Genomic DNA, 13,942 nt, shown 5'->3' on the forward strand with positions numbered 1-13,942 from the left:
GTTGCAAAAGGCTAAGCCTGAGTAACTTTCAGCCCCCCCCCCCTTCCGCAGTTAAGATTGGCATCTGAAGATGATTAAAGATATGGGAGGTCTGGGCTTAAGGATTTGACATTTTATCTGTGTCACTGAGCTTAGCTATTCTGCAGCACAGAGTAGTGGTTACGAGAACAAGCTGTGAGCCTGCTCAGGCTTTGCCTTACTCATGAACTCGCTTTGCGGCTTTAGGCAAGCCTCCTGCACTCACCCTCAGCCCCCCTCCTGCCTCACAGTAATTGTGAGATAATAACACTGGCCTACTTTCCATGGTGGGGACATGGGTGGCGCTGTGGGTTAAACCACAGAGCCTAGGACTTGCCGATCAGAAGGTTGGCAGTTCAAATCCCCATGACGGAGTGAGCTCTGGTTGCTCGGTCCCTGCTCCTGCCAACCTAGCAGTTTGAAAGCACCTCAAAGTGCAAGTAGATAATTAGGTACCACTCGGGTGGGAAGGTAAACGGCATTTCCATGCGCTCCTCTGTTTTGCCAGAAGTGGCTTAGTCATGCTGGCCACATGACCCAGAAGCTATACACTGGCTCCCTCGGCCAATAAAGCGAGATGAGCGCCGCAACCCCAAAGCCGGTCACGACTGGAGCTAATGGTCAGGGGTCCCTTTACCATTTTACTTTCCATGGTGGTTCAAAGAATTACTGTTGAGGCCCCTGTTGTGGTGCCCATGGCCACCATATCACCCTCAGACATCCTCCTTGGCACCTTCTAAGGCTTCCTGACCCTCCCAATTTATTTACTACTATATTGTTTGATTGGGGGGGTTGAGGCGTGTTTTCCTTGGCGAGAAGGAACTGTTGGTTGCTTGCCTGTTTGCTTCTTCTTTTCCCTGTGTTTTTTTGGAGGGGTAGTTGTTTTGCCTTTGAGGGTGTTCTGAGCACTGCCAATTTTTCTTCTGTGAAATGGGTATTTTGTGGCAACCACAGCAATTCATTGAATTCCAAACAAGCCCCAAAACCCTGACTCTTAAAAGCTTGGGGACTTCTAGACCATGGTTGGTAAATTTCTTTCCGCAGGTAGGATACAATAGACTCACATAAGCCTTCAGGTATGATTAATTTGCATTTATACCAAAGCTGGTGCCCTACCTGATTCTGCTAATGTTCAGCAACTTTTGGAGAAGATTTAGGAGAAAAACAACAACCAGCCTCCGAAGTATTTCTGTTGGTCCAAGATTTAGAAAGGTTTTTTTCCCCCCTTTTACTTTTTTAACCTATGTGTTATCCCGAATTTGAGACACCTCTGATTGTACCGGCATAATAAAATATTTGGTTTTGTGTAGGAAATGGTGGCCTCCTGTTTAGGCATCTCAAGCAACAGGATCATGTGTCATGTGAAACGAATCGGAGGGGCTTTTGGTGGAAAACTGTTGAAAACAAGTCTTCTAGCATGTGTTGCTGCTGTGGCAGCTAAGAAGTAAGTGTGTATGTGCGTGTGTATATACGATAGCTCATGAAGTTGTCTGTGAAAGCAATGGAATTGGAGGGCATGGGAAATGAAATAAGGTGGGTGAAACATCCATCCCATTTTCAGATGCTAATTGGAACACAGTCAACAAGCTTTTAGAAATTGAATTTATCTATTTTGATACTTAAAGTAGTAATGGGTGGATTTAAATGCCAGGAAGAAATTGTCATAAAACTCTTGGCAAATGTAGAGGAGGTATATATGGTTTGCCATACTGTGCTGAGACCAACAGAGCCTCTGTTGAGACAGTAGCATCGTGACTCATTGAAATAGATAATGACAGGATGTCTATTGTAACCCAAAGCAATGGGCTGTTGTGCAAGTGGTTCCTATCTCGAAGAAAGGCTGTGCTTTGGATACAAAGCCACCATTTCAGATTTTAGTGACAAGAGATATATTTCACTGGTGCTGGACATCCTCATCTAAGGATAAAACTAAATTTCAAAAAGCTGTGTAAAGAGGTTTTGTTGTGATTACCGTATTTTTCGCTCTATAGGACACACCGGACCATAGGACGCACCGGACCATAGGAGGGGGAGAACAGGGGAAAAATTATTCTCCCCCTCTCTGCTCAGCGCCCCTTCAGCAAAGCAGCAGGAGAAACGAAGCCCCTTCCATTTCTCCTCCCGCTTTGCTGAAGGAGCGCTGTGCAGCTCTCCCTCTCTGCTGAAGCCAGGAGAGTCTTGCTCTCCCGGCTTCAGCAAAAGGAACCTGAAGCCTTCGGAGCGCAGCGCGAGGTCCCGCTGCGCTCCGAAGGCTTCAGGCGGCTATCCCTGAAGCCTGGAGAGCGAGAGGGGTCGGTGCGCAACGCGAAGCCTTCGGAGCACAGAGGGAGCGCTCCCTCTGCGCTTCGGAGGCTTCGCGTTGCTATCGCTGAAGCCAAGGAGCCTGCATTCGCTCCATAGGATACACACACATTTCCCCTTAATTTTTGGAGGGGGAAAAGTGTGTCCTATAGAGCGAAAAATATAGCCGTGTTACCAAGGTGAGATCAATAGCCCTTACTCTTTTTTTAAGCAAAGGGATTTATACTTTTTGCTGTACCTGTTAAATATATAGGCCAGGGGTAGCCAATGTGACGCCTTCCAAAGGTTTTGGGCTACTATTCCCATCACCATAAATGATAGTTAATGTTGGGATTTCACATTGCAAGCCTGCTCATGTTTACTGAGAAGGAAACCACATTAAGGGACTGGGGCCTGCTCCCTGATTAAGTTTTTCATTTTATTAAAAAGATAATATACTAATTCAGCTCATTTAATTCAAAAGTTTTTTCTCCTCGGGATTGCAGCCATGATAATAGCTATTCTCTGTGCGTGTGCACTTGATATGTGCGAGATCAGTACTGGAACTATTTCCTTAGATGGTAGCATGTGAATAAAATGCTGAAACATGCTCAAAGTTGGAAAGACAAGCATCCAAAGGCTTGCCAAAGCATTTATTTGCTGCATATATATTCCACACCAGAAGCACTATAGAGTTCCTGGGGCAGGTTACAATTTTTTAAAAAATGCAGTGCCATACAAAATGATAGGAACGTTGCCAGATTAAAAAGAACAGCACAGTGAAAACAGCAACAGACTCCAGTGAATACAACCTCAAAGGAGCACAGTAGCTTACAAGCACAACACGCAGCAGTTTAAAAAGTTAAGCACTTGAACACTCTAGGCTATAATAACATGGTTTTCTTAGAGCGAAACTAGATGGAATGTTAGACACATTGTCTGTCATGGGGTCCCTACACCCTTTTAAATAGCAGCTGGCAGGGAGTGAAGCTGCTGTTTCTTCCCCGGAGGTGCAAATCTGTAAATATTAGCAGGGCTGGTGGTAGAAAAAGCCATAGGGAAAGGGGTTAAGCCAAATTACCTCCACACACAATGGATACTGTCAAAAAGAAAAGGGACCTACAGATGGCAGCAGGCCAATCCACACCATACATTAAAAGCACATAAAGTGCCCATTTAAAGCGCTTGGCTCCCCGCCCCCCAAAGAATCCTGGGAGATGTAGTTTGCTAAGGGCCCTGAAAGTTGTAGCTCTGTGATGGGGAAACTTCATTTCCCAGGGTTCTTTGGTGAAAGACAAGTGCTTTAAATGTGTGTTGAATGTTCTTTAAATACAGTGGTACCTCGGGTTACAGACGCTTCAGGTTACAGACTCCACTAACCCAGAAATAGTACCTCGGGTTAAGAACTTTGCTTCAGGATGAGAACAGAAATCGCGAGGTGGCATGGCGGCAGCAGGCGGCCCCATTAGCTAAAGTGGTACCTCAGGTTAAGAACAGTTTCAGGTTAAGAATGGACCTCTGGAACGAATTAAGTTCATAACCCAAGGTATCACTGTATATGATATGGCTCTGCCCAACATGTTTAACATCACAACTAGTTTGGTGATACTATAGCTCCCTTCCCGTTTGATCCATTGCCTATAGTTCAAGCATATGGCAGTAGTTTATGTGGTCGCAGTTATTATGAACATGGAGCAGGGGTTTGGTTATTCTAGATGAATAAACATGGATCATATGTGTCTGTCTGCCATATGATGTGCAGGGGGCTCCTAAGAAAATGTTAAGCTACATTATCATAAAAGTAGGCATTTTAGGCTTGGTTACATAGAATACTTTTATGACAAACTTAGAAAATAAAACATGCTTCTCAAAGATCACAAATTACACTTTCACATCTGTGCAAAAAGCGTGCACACTCTCTCTCTCCCTACTTCAGTTTCCATTCACAGCCACCACTGGTTTGAACAGCCTGTTTTGAACTTAAAGAGCTCTCTCTTTTTCCTTGCTTCTTTCCTCTGATATCTCCCACATTCTGCAGAAACCTGAAATCTGTTTGATGACTACATAAGTATTGCAGTGGCACTCATTGAGTTTTGCTGCCCGAGGCAGTAGTTTGAATTGCCTAATGGGGCAGCCCTCTTTGTCGCTCTCTACTTAGCTCTTTTTTTGTTTTCAGGACAGGCCATGCAGTTCGCTGTGTTCTAGACAGAAGCACTGACATGTTAATCACCGGAGGCCGTCACCCAACCATCGGCAAATATAAAGTAAGCAGCAGAATTAACCTGTACAGTGGTGCCTCGCAAGACGAAATTAATTCGTTCTGCGAATTTTTTCGTCTAGCGAATTTTTCGTCTTGCGAAGCACAAAATCCCATAGGAATGCATTGAAAATCAATTAATGCGTTCCTATGGTCAAATAAAGTCCAAACAAAGCCAAATTTGGCACAACAAGAGTTTATTAAGTGCTCTTTAAAGTCACACATACTGTAAAGAGCATTTCAAAATTCAAACCCAGAATTTTTTTTAAAAAACAGCAGAGTGGTCCAATGGTCACAGAAAATCATAACAATGCAGAAAAAAACCCACAAGCTTCCAGATTCTTGAAACCCCCTCCCCAACTGTTCCCCCAGCCACCCAGCACACAGAAATTCAAATCCAGATTTAAAAAAAAAAAAAAACAGCAGAGTGGCCCAATGGTCATAGAAAATCATAAAAATGCAGGGGGAAAAACACAAGCTTCCAGATTCTTGCAAACCCCTCCCCAACACCAAGTCCTTGAATTCCAAACACCCCAACCCAAAATCCAACCCCCCAAAAAAAAGTTTTAAAAGCTTAACTTACCAAATGGCTGCAAAAGAAGTTTTGGAAAAGCTTCAAAAATCACCAAAGTCTAACCTCAAAAAAGGCTACTATTTACACTGCTTTCTATGAGTTGCTCCTCAAAGTCAAGTCGCAACTGTATTAACGGTGTTAAGAAAAAGGAAACAAACTTGCAAGACGTTTTCGTCTTGCAAAGCAAGCCCATAGGGAAATTCGTCTTGCGAAGCAGCTCATAAAACGGAAAACCCTTTCGTCTAGCGAGTTTTCCGTCTTGCGAGGCATTCGTCTTGCGGGGCACCACTGTATGTCGGAAATTTTTCCTGCTTATACGATATCTTTATTGTCATTGTCCCATGCAGAACAATGAAATTGAAAAACTACATAAAACATTCAAAGCCCCCTAAAAACTCTGAAACCCCATTTTAAAATACACTATACTATAGAGACCGCTTATGCTGTGTTTAGAACCAGTATTGCATTTACATAGAAACTGTTTCTCAGACGGCTAGTTCTGGCCTTTATAACCCTATACCTTCTTCCAGAAGGCAGAAGCTGAAAGAGATAATTTCCGGGGTGCGTACTATCCTGCGCTATCTCTGCTGCTTTCTTATGGCACGTGGCAGCATAGATTTGATCTAAGGTGGGAAGAGTGCACCCAATTATTCTCTCTGCAGTCTTTACAACCCTGGATAGCATTGTTTTTTCCCTGGCCGTGCAGCTCCCAAACCACACACACAGACCATAAGTTAATACACTCTCCACAGTGCAATGGTAAAATGCCATCAACAGGCCCTTTGAGAGATTGTTTTTCCAGAGGATTCTCAGAAAATATAACCTCTGCTTCTCATCTTGCAAATCATGTGTACATAGAACAATGCACTTGCATCAATTGTGAATGCCACACATGTAGCATGGTGCCTCACAGGCTGAGCTGTGAAAGTAGAAAGTCACAGGCTCGCATTACTAGAAGTCCTTCAGTCCCCTTCAAACTTCGTTGGCATTCTTCGTTGCACTCAAGGAATGCAGTTATGGGAAAGGTATCTACCCACATGTGTTTTCTTACTCATTTGCAACATTCGTCTGCAAATAGCATCTCTCCCATGCAGGCAAGAAACTGCAAAGGCATGCTTGTCAGTTGCCTGGAGAGGGGACTGCACATGTACAAGCATAGTCACATTGGAGATATGTGAAGTATCCACATATGGCAGAGATTGACTCTGCTACATTCAGCTCACACATTCCGGAGCTCCCAGCAAGCCATTGTGTCTCAGTTTTTGAAACGGTATGATGAGGAGTGTTCAGAGAGTGTTTGCAAAGAAGATAACTAAGACTTCTAGGTTTAGTCGGTGGCTTCTATGAAAGGTCGGCAAAAGGCTGTTTCATATCTCATTCTTATCATCCAAACTCTTTCAATGTGTTTGAAGCACCCTGAGCCTTATGAAGTACTATGTAAATGCTTTAAATATTGCCCTATTTTAAAACATTATATTCCTCTTCTCACCTCTCAAAGCAGCTTACAAAAGGCTATACAGTGGTACCTCGGGTTACATACGCTTCAGGTTACAGACTCCGCTAACCCAGAAATAGTACCTCGGGTTAAGAACTTTGCTTAAGGATGAGAACAGAAATCGTGCTCCAGCGGCAGCAGGAGGCCCTATTAGCTAAAGTGGTGCTTCAAGTTAAGAACAGTTTCAGGTTAAGAACGGACCTCCGGAACGAATTAAGTACTTAACCTGAGGTACCACTGTAATTATAATGAAATGGCTGGATCTGCCTGTGGTCAACACTGCAGTGAAAACAGGGAAAGATTTGGCCTCATCTTCTGTGTTTATTGCAGGGAAAGCTATCCTTTTAACTGAATGCTTTTTTGTACATACATAATTTTATTTGTATGCCGCCTTTCCACAGTTCAATCCATGCTCAAGCTGGCTTACAACATGAAAAAATACAAAACTACAAAACAACAAAAGTAAATCACAAGATCTAAAATAAAGATACGAAAAAAGAGCAGCAAGCCCCGCCCCGAAAAACCCCGAACACCCCCCGCAAAGACTATATTTTGCTGCAGTACCATTTAAATAATAGATAAGTGGAGAGTACCGGGCATTAAGCTCAAAGTAGCCTGTCCTTTCATTGATCCAATTTAGGTTGGCTTCATGAGTGATGGCAGAATCATGGCTTTGGATATCAATTTGTACTTGAATGGAGGATGCACCACTGATGATTCTGTTCTGGTGAGTATGTTTTAACCGGAATGATTTTTCATGTTGTACAATAGGAGAATGAACAAAACACCACCTTCCTATGAGAACAGTGGGGAAAAGGGAAGCTCTTATGAGGATGAATGCAATTTACTTATGTAGGGTGATTTTTTAAAAGCCGCTGTTCCCTTAGTTGCTAGAACATTATCAGTGGCAAAGTTTTTATCGGTGGTTGCAAGAACCAATGATCCCTATCTTTAAGTCTGAACAAAATGCTTGTTTAACCTGGAGGTAGGCTGTCTGAATTGTGCATTGCTTTGTAACGTTTTGTTGGGTCTCTGGACTGTAATAAAGATTGTTTGATTGATTTACTTATGTAGGATGATTTTTAAAAAGCCGCTGTTCCCCTAGTTACTATATGTTACATTATCACCCGTCCAGTTGCAGGAGTTCAGTTTACAATGTTTCAACAATGAAATCAGTTTAGATAAAACAAGAAAGCTCAACAATTAAATCCAAAACAAATATACACACACATACAAAGCAGTGAAAATGTTCAACTCGCCCAACGGCTTTTTAATATAAATAAATGTATGGTATGGCATTGACCATAAATAGCTGAGTGCAGACAGACTTGGGATATTGTGGCAATGTGCATTTTCCAGAATACACATTAGCTACAGCCACACACTTATCTGATCTTCATAACAGAAGCTCCAGTGTGCATAGACCTGAAGCAAAGATTATGGGATAATACACACAGTGACTTGCGATCTCAATCACACGCCGTCTGTAGTCCGCTGGCAGTAGGAGTACAATATGGGCATGTCTTTAAGTTAACACCTTACATTAAAAACCTGACAGTACCAAATTATCGAAGGCTATTCACCAAAGCCAGACTAAACGTCTTTCCTTCAGTGTTGGATGGCAGGTTGAGAGGAGTTCCCTACCAGGACAGACTTTGCTTGTGTGCTCAAGACATCAATTCTATAAAACATATTTTGCTGCACTGTGCGAAATACAAGCAGGCCAGGGCTGAACTGATATTACCCTTGCTGGTACCTTTCCCAGGAAAATCAGAGGCTCACTATGTCAGGTTCCTATTGGAAGACTGGACAAACGCTAAAACATTATCAGTGGCAAAGTTTTTATCGGTGGTTGCAAGAACCAATGATCCCTATCTTTAAGTCTTAACAAAATGCTTGTTTAAGCTGGTGGTAGGCTGTCTGAATTGTGCATTGCTTTGTAATGATTTGTTGGATCTCTGGACCATAATAAAGACTGACTGATTGATTTACTTATGTAGGGTGATTTTTTAAAAGCCGCTGTTCCCCTAGTTACTATGTGTTACATTATCACCTGTCCAGTTGCAGGAGTTCAGTTTACAATGCTTCAACAATGAAATCAGGTTAGATAAAACAAGAAAGCTCAACAATTAAATCTAAAACAAATATACACACACATACAAACCAGTGAAAATGTTTAACTCGCCCAACAGCTTTTTAATATAAATAAATGTATGGTATGGCATTCACCATAAATAGCTGAGTGCAGACAGACTTGGGATATTTTGGCAATGTGCATTTTCCAGAATACACATTAGCTACAGCCACACACTACCTGATCTTCATAACAGAAGCTCCAGCATGCATACACCTGAAGGCATGTGGAGGGGCATGGCCCGAGACGTGTGCCATCATTGGGGCATGGCTGGTGCGGTCCGGTTCTCTCCCCGCCCCCCATTTGTGAAAAGAGGCTAGTGTTAATAGGCCAGGGGAAGCCAACACGGTGCCCTCCACATTCTGTTGGGCTACAACTCCCATCAGCCCCAGCCAATGTGGTAAACACTCGGAGATGGTGGGTGTTGCAACCAAACAACCTCTGGGGAGCAACACGTTGGCTCCATTTAGCAATAGACATTAGCTTCAATTTGCTTCAGTTGATTGTGGCACATGGAATCTGAACCTTAGCTTCTTTCTTGCCTGTTTGATCCCATTTTCATTTCTGTGCATTGTATTCAGTCCTTTTAACCTCTGCTCAACTTGTTTCAGCAAGAGACCTAGTAGCAGCACAGCACTAACCATCCCAGTTTCTCAGTCTTCTCCTTGCCAAAACAATAATGGAGGCAACAGCTTCAGGAGTTCCTGGAGAGGGGAGTGGGAGTGGTTAATGCCCGTATTAGAAGAAGGTCATCCTATGTTGCGAACGGCCCAGTGATCTCACATATTGTTGATATTCTCATGCTATTAATGTTCCCCTAATGAAGGTTTCGGAGATAATGCTGCTGAAACTGAATAATTCTTACAAGATTCCCAATATCCGAGCTCATGCCCGCGCTTGCAAGACAAACATGCCACCCAACACTGCTTTCCGTGGCTTCGGCTTCCCACAAGGAGGACTCATTACAGAAGCCTGGATAACGCGCGTTGCAGCCAGATGTGGATTATTACCAGAGCAGGTAGATTGGGGGTGGGGAGAAAGAGAAATTGCATGCCTATGGTTCTGAAATTTTAAAAGTGAATGAAAAAGTGCACCTGGTTGCAAAGGGCATTCTGGGAAGAGGTGTGAGAGTGAAGGCTGGATGTAAGTAATTTATGCACTCCTAGAAAGAAGAGACCTGAGTACACAGAGGAAATCTTTTTGAGGAGAAGGTGTTAACTTTTGAAGATTTCAGATAAACCAGGGACTGTAAGACACTTTTCACAGGACTTTTGGGAGACTGAACTTTCAGAAAGCCTATCAGAAAGGAGTGTTAGCCTGAGAGAAATGTAGCTATGTCAGAAGGATATAAGAACTTGGCATCTAACATTGGTTTCAGTCCCATCAATAGTTTAATTGCCCTCTTTCTTTCTAGTGGTGGGCAGGCTATCAACTCCCTGCTCCCCACTTTTGGGACCCTTTCAGCTGTAATGTAGCATAAGAAATGGGCTTGTTTGGTTTCTGTATTAATAAGACCTAGATGAAAGCCACTGTTGAAAAATTTGCTTTCTCAAATACCGTATTTTTTGCTCTATATGACTTACTTTTTCCCTCCTAAAAAGTAAGGGGAAATGTGTGTGCGTCTTATGGAGAGAATGCAGGCTGCGCAGCTATCACAGAAGCCAGAACAGCAAGAGGGATTGCTGCTTTCACTGCGCAGTGATCCCTCTTGCTGTTCTGGCTTCTGAGATTCAGAATATTTTTTTTCTTGTTTTCCTCCTCCAAAAACTAGGTGCGTCTTATGGTCTGGTGCGTCTTATAGAGTGGAAAATACGGTATATTGATCCTGGTCATATAATTAAGTTTCCTTGTGTGACTGAATCCTGCTTTTGAGGTATCCTGAATATTATTGTTACTTGCTTGTATTGATGCTAGCATTAATAATAATTTATGATCTGGTAATAGTTCAAATGTGTATGTGTGTGTGTATAAAATATAAATAGGCCCAATTCTACCTCTAGGCTGAGAAAAATCTATGGTATATAAGGTTTGGCTTTGGGTAAATACATCTTAGCTCCCAAAGCTAATTATGTGGCACCATATTGCAGTTTGTTGAGATACTTGTCTTCCAGATTAGAGAAAAAAATATGTACAAAGAAACCGGACAGACAGCTTATAAACAAGAGCTCAAGCCAGACAACCTCCTCAGATGCTGGGATGAATGCATGGAGAAGTCTATGTATCACACTAGGAAAGAAGCTGTGAATAAATTCAATAAGGAAAATTACTGGAAGAAAAAAGGGATTGCCATTATTCCCATGACGTTCCCTGTTGGATTTGGCTTACGCTCCCTAGGTCAGGTCAGTTTCTCTGGATACTGTACAAGAAGACAAGCATTGGTCACCTGCCTTTCTTGTTTTTATTTTATTTTATTATTATTATTGGCTGTTTTCTGTTTCATTTTTGAAAAGTGCTCCCTTTCACCCAAGTTCCCACTTGCATGCCCCTGGCCACACAACTTGCAATCTGATCTACGTTCCCTTACAAGGGCAGACATGCTCCTGATAGGTGTGCCGTGATTGGCAGCAGTGTCAGTTGTAATCCATCACCGCGCTTTGACTGTAGGAGGGCCATAAATGGGAGTGGTTTTTATTTATGCCGTCTCCTTTGCAGCTTTCAGTGGTGTATTCTTAAGTTATGACTGACCCCCAAGCAGACATGGAATTCCCACTAAGCTCCATTCTTCCCCCACTGCAACCTTGACTTTCCTATCATCATCATCTTCATCCGTGCATTGCTGGTGAACCATCAACATGGCAGTTTTACTAGCACTGTGTACCACCAGCATTATTATTATTATTATTATTATTATTATTATTAATAATTATTATTTATACCCCGCCCATCTGGCTGGGCTTCCCCAGCCACACTGGGCGGCTTCCAAAAAAATATTAAAATACTGTAATACATCAAACATTAAAAGCTTCCCTAAACAGGGCTGCCTTCAGATGTCTTCTGAAAGTCTGGTACAGTGGTGCCTCGCAAGACGAAAATAATCCGTTCCGTGAGTCTCTTCGTCTAGCGGTTTTTTCGTCTTGCGAAGCAACCCTATTAGCGGCTTAGCGGATTAGCGTTATTAGCGGTTTAGCGGCTTAGCGGCTATTAAAGGCTTAGCGGCTTAGCGGCTAAAAGGCTATTAGAGGCTTAGCGGCTTAGAAAAAGGGGAGGGGAGCGAAAAAAATCACAAGCCCATAGGGAAATTCGTCTTGCGAAGCGCATCGAGAAACGGAAAATCCTTTCGTCTAGCGGGTTTTTCGTCTTGCGAGGCATTCGTCTTGCGGGGCACCACTGTAGTTGTTGTTCTCTTTGACATCTGGTGGGAGGGCATTCCACAGGGAGGGCACCACTACCAAGAAGGCCCTCTGCCTGGCTCCCTGTAACTTGGCTTCTCGCAGTGAGGGAACTGCCAGAAGGCCCTCGGTGCTGGACCTCAGTGTCCGGACTGAACGATGGGGGTGGACACGCTCCTTCAGATATACTGGACCGAGGCCGTTTAGGGCTTTAAAGGTCAGCACCAACACTTTGAATTGTGCTCGGAAACGTACTGGGAGCCAATGTAGGTCTTTCAAGACAGGTGTTATATGGTCTCAGTGGCCGCTCCCAGTCACCAGTCTGGCTGCCGCATTCTGGATTAGCAACACCATGCTCAAGACTGCCCTGAGACATTTTGCTGTCCGCAAGGACAGGGCGTTTCCAATTCCACATACAGAAATTTGGCAGTGGAAGCTCACTTCAGCACTTCTGAGCAGGCAATGTCCACCACCACACATGAGGACAGCAGACTGGCTTAGGGGTGCAGGCTAGGCTGCATGTATCTCTGTCCTCCTATACCCCTTCTCCCTACCACCCCAGCATCTGCTTTCCTGGGGCAGCTGTTTTCCTCTGCTTAATGCAAAGATGGGGAAATAATTTTTAGACCTTCTGTCAACCTTCATGGGTGAGGAGGGCCAAAGGCAGAAGCTGACAGAGCAACAAATGTGAATTTCATCCTTGGACCATTGGCTAGTTTCTACACACCCTTTTCTATCTTCCATCCAAACAAGCAAGAGCCAGCGTGGTGTAGTGATTAAGAGCAGTGGACTCGTAATCTGGTGAACCTGGTTTGATTCCCTGCTCCTCCACATGCAGCTGCTGGGTGACCTTGGGCTAGTCGCACTTCTTTGAAGTCTCTCAGCCTCACTCACCTCACAGAGTGTTTGTTGTGGAGGAGGAAGGGAAAGGAGATTATTAGCCGCTTTGAGACTCCTTAGGGTAGTGATAAAGCGGGATATCAAATCCAAACTCTTCTTATCAGTATTCAAGTGCATATTCCATCAAGGGAGAAGCACTCGTGGAGGGTGTGAAACATGGACCGCTAGGGACTTGTGTTTGGAGAGTGGGTGTGGCTTGAGAAGAGTCAGGGCAAGTCCTGGAGGCTTGCATTTGACTCCTTGGCCTGAGGTTGCCAATCCCTGACCTAATAATAGGGCTAACACTAGTGCAGCAGATTGTAGCAGCAATCCTAACCTTTCACTGCACAGCGTCTCTTTAAAATATATATAGCTCTTCACTTTTAGATTGATAAAGACAGCCCAACTGAAAACATTTCTGCTCATTTCATGCAGAGTGCAGAGCCAAACTGTGTGTTCTTATTTTATGCAGGCTGCTGCTCTGGTTCATTTGTATACCGATGGGTCCGTGCTTCTGACTTACGGTGGTGTAGAAATGGGGCAAGGGCTCCACACCAAAATGATCCAGGTACTAGGAATTGCTTATCTCTTGCTTATGTGTGTGAATAACAAATTGCTTTAATGAGATTTTCTGCTGATTGACATCTTTAATTTTCTGCTTTAAAAAGATGGCAGCAATCCATGTTACTTCCTGGCATCTATTTATTAGTTTCAGTGAAGTTATGCCAGATGAAATACAGTGGTCTGATCTCAAGATAAGGGTAATTACAAACCCCAGTTTTAATTGAGGACCCAACCCCCCCCCCCGTGGTTTCCAGGAACTGGAAGCATTACTGCCTCTAGCTGTGGCTAATAATGACTGCTCCCCACTTCAAACGGGGGGCGCTTTTTGCATGGCTGCGTGCAGCCCCCTGATCCCACAGGATTCCGGCAATTCGGCCTGGCTTCACCTCCCCAAGCTGGATACCTGGAGGTT

At 43.6% G+C, this 13,942-nt stretch overlaps 1 protein-coding gene across 2 annotated transcripts in view; it reads left to right on the forward strand.

The window, feature by feature from the left end:
- Positions 1 to 13,942, forward strand: part of LOC310827745 (aldehyde oxidase-like) — a 56,742-nt gene that overhangs the window by 26,827 nt on the left and 15,973 nt on the right. For both annotated transcript variants that reach the window (XR_014556487.1, XM_083704141.1), the window contains exons 22-27: positions 1,329 to 1,462; positions 4,475 to 4,562; positions 7,265 to 7,351; positions 9,585 to 9,776; positions 10,870 to 11,097; positions 13,439 to 13,534. Coding sequence is in view for 1 of the 2 variants with exons in the window: in XM_083704141.1 (XP_083560267.1) it covers positions 1,329 to 1,462; positions 4,475 to 4,562; positions 7,265 to 7,351; positions 9,585 to 9,776; positions 10,870 to 11,097; positions 13,439 to 13,534 (825 nt within the window). In the remaining variant the exon portion in view is untranslated. The remainder of the gene's footprint in view (positions 1 to 1,328; positions 1,463 to 4,474; positions 4,563 to 7,264; positions 7,352 to 9,584; positions 9,777 to 10,869; positions 11,098 to 13,438; positions 13,535 to 13,942) is intronic.

Source organism: Podarcis gaigeae, assembly GCF_964106915.1.
Source record: "Podarcis gaigeae genome assembly, chromosome: 1".
Taxonomy (NCBI): Eukaryota; Metazoa; Chordata; class Lepidosauria; order Squamata; family Lacertidae; genus Podarcis; species Podarcis gaigeae.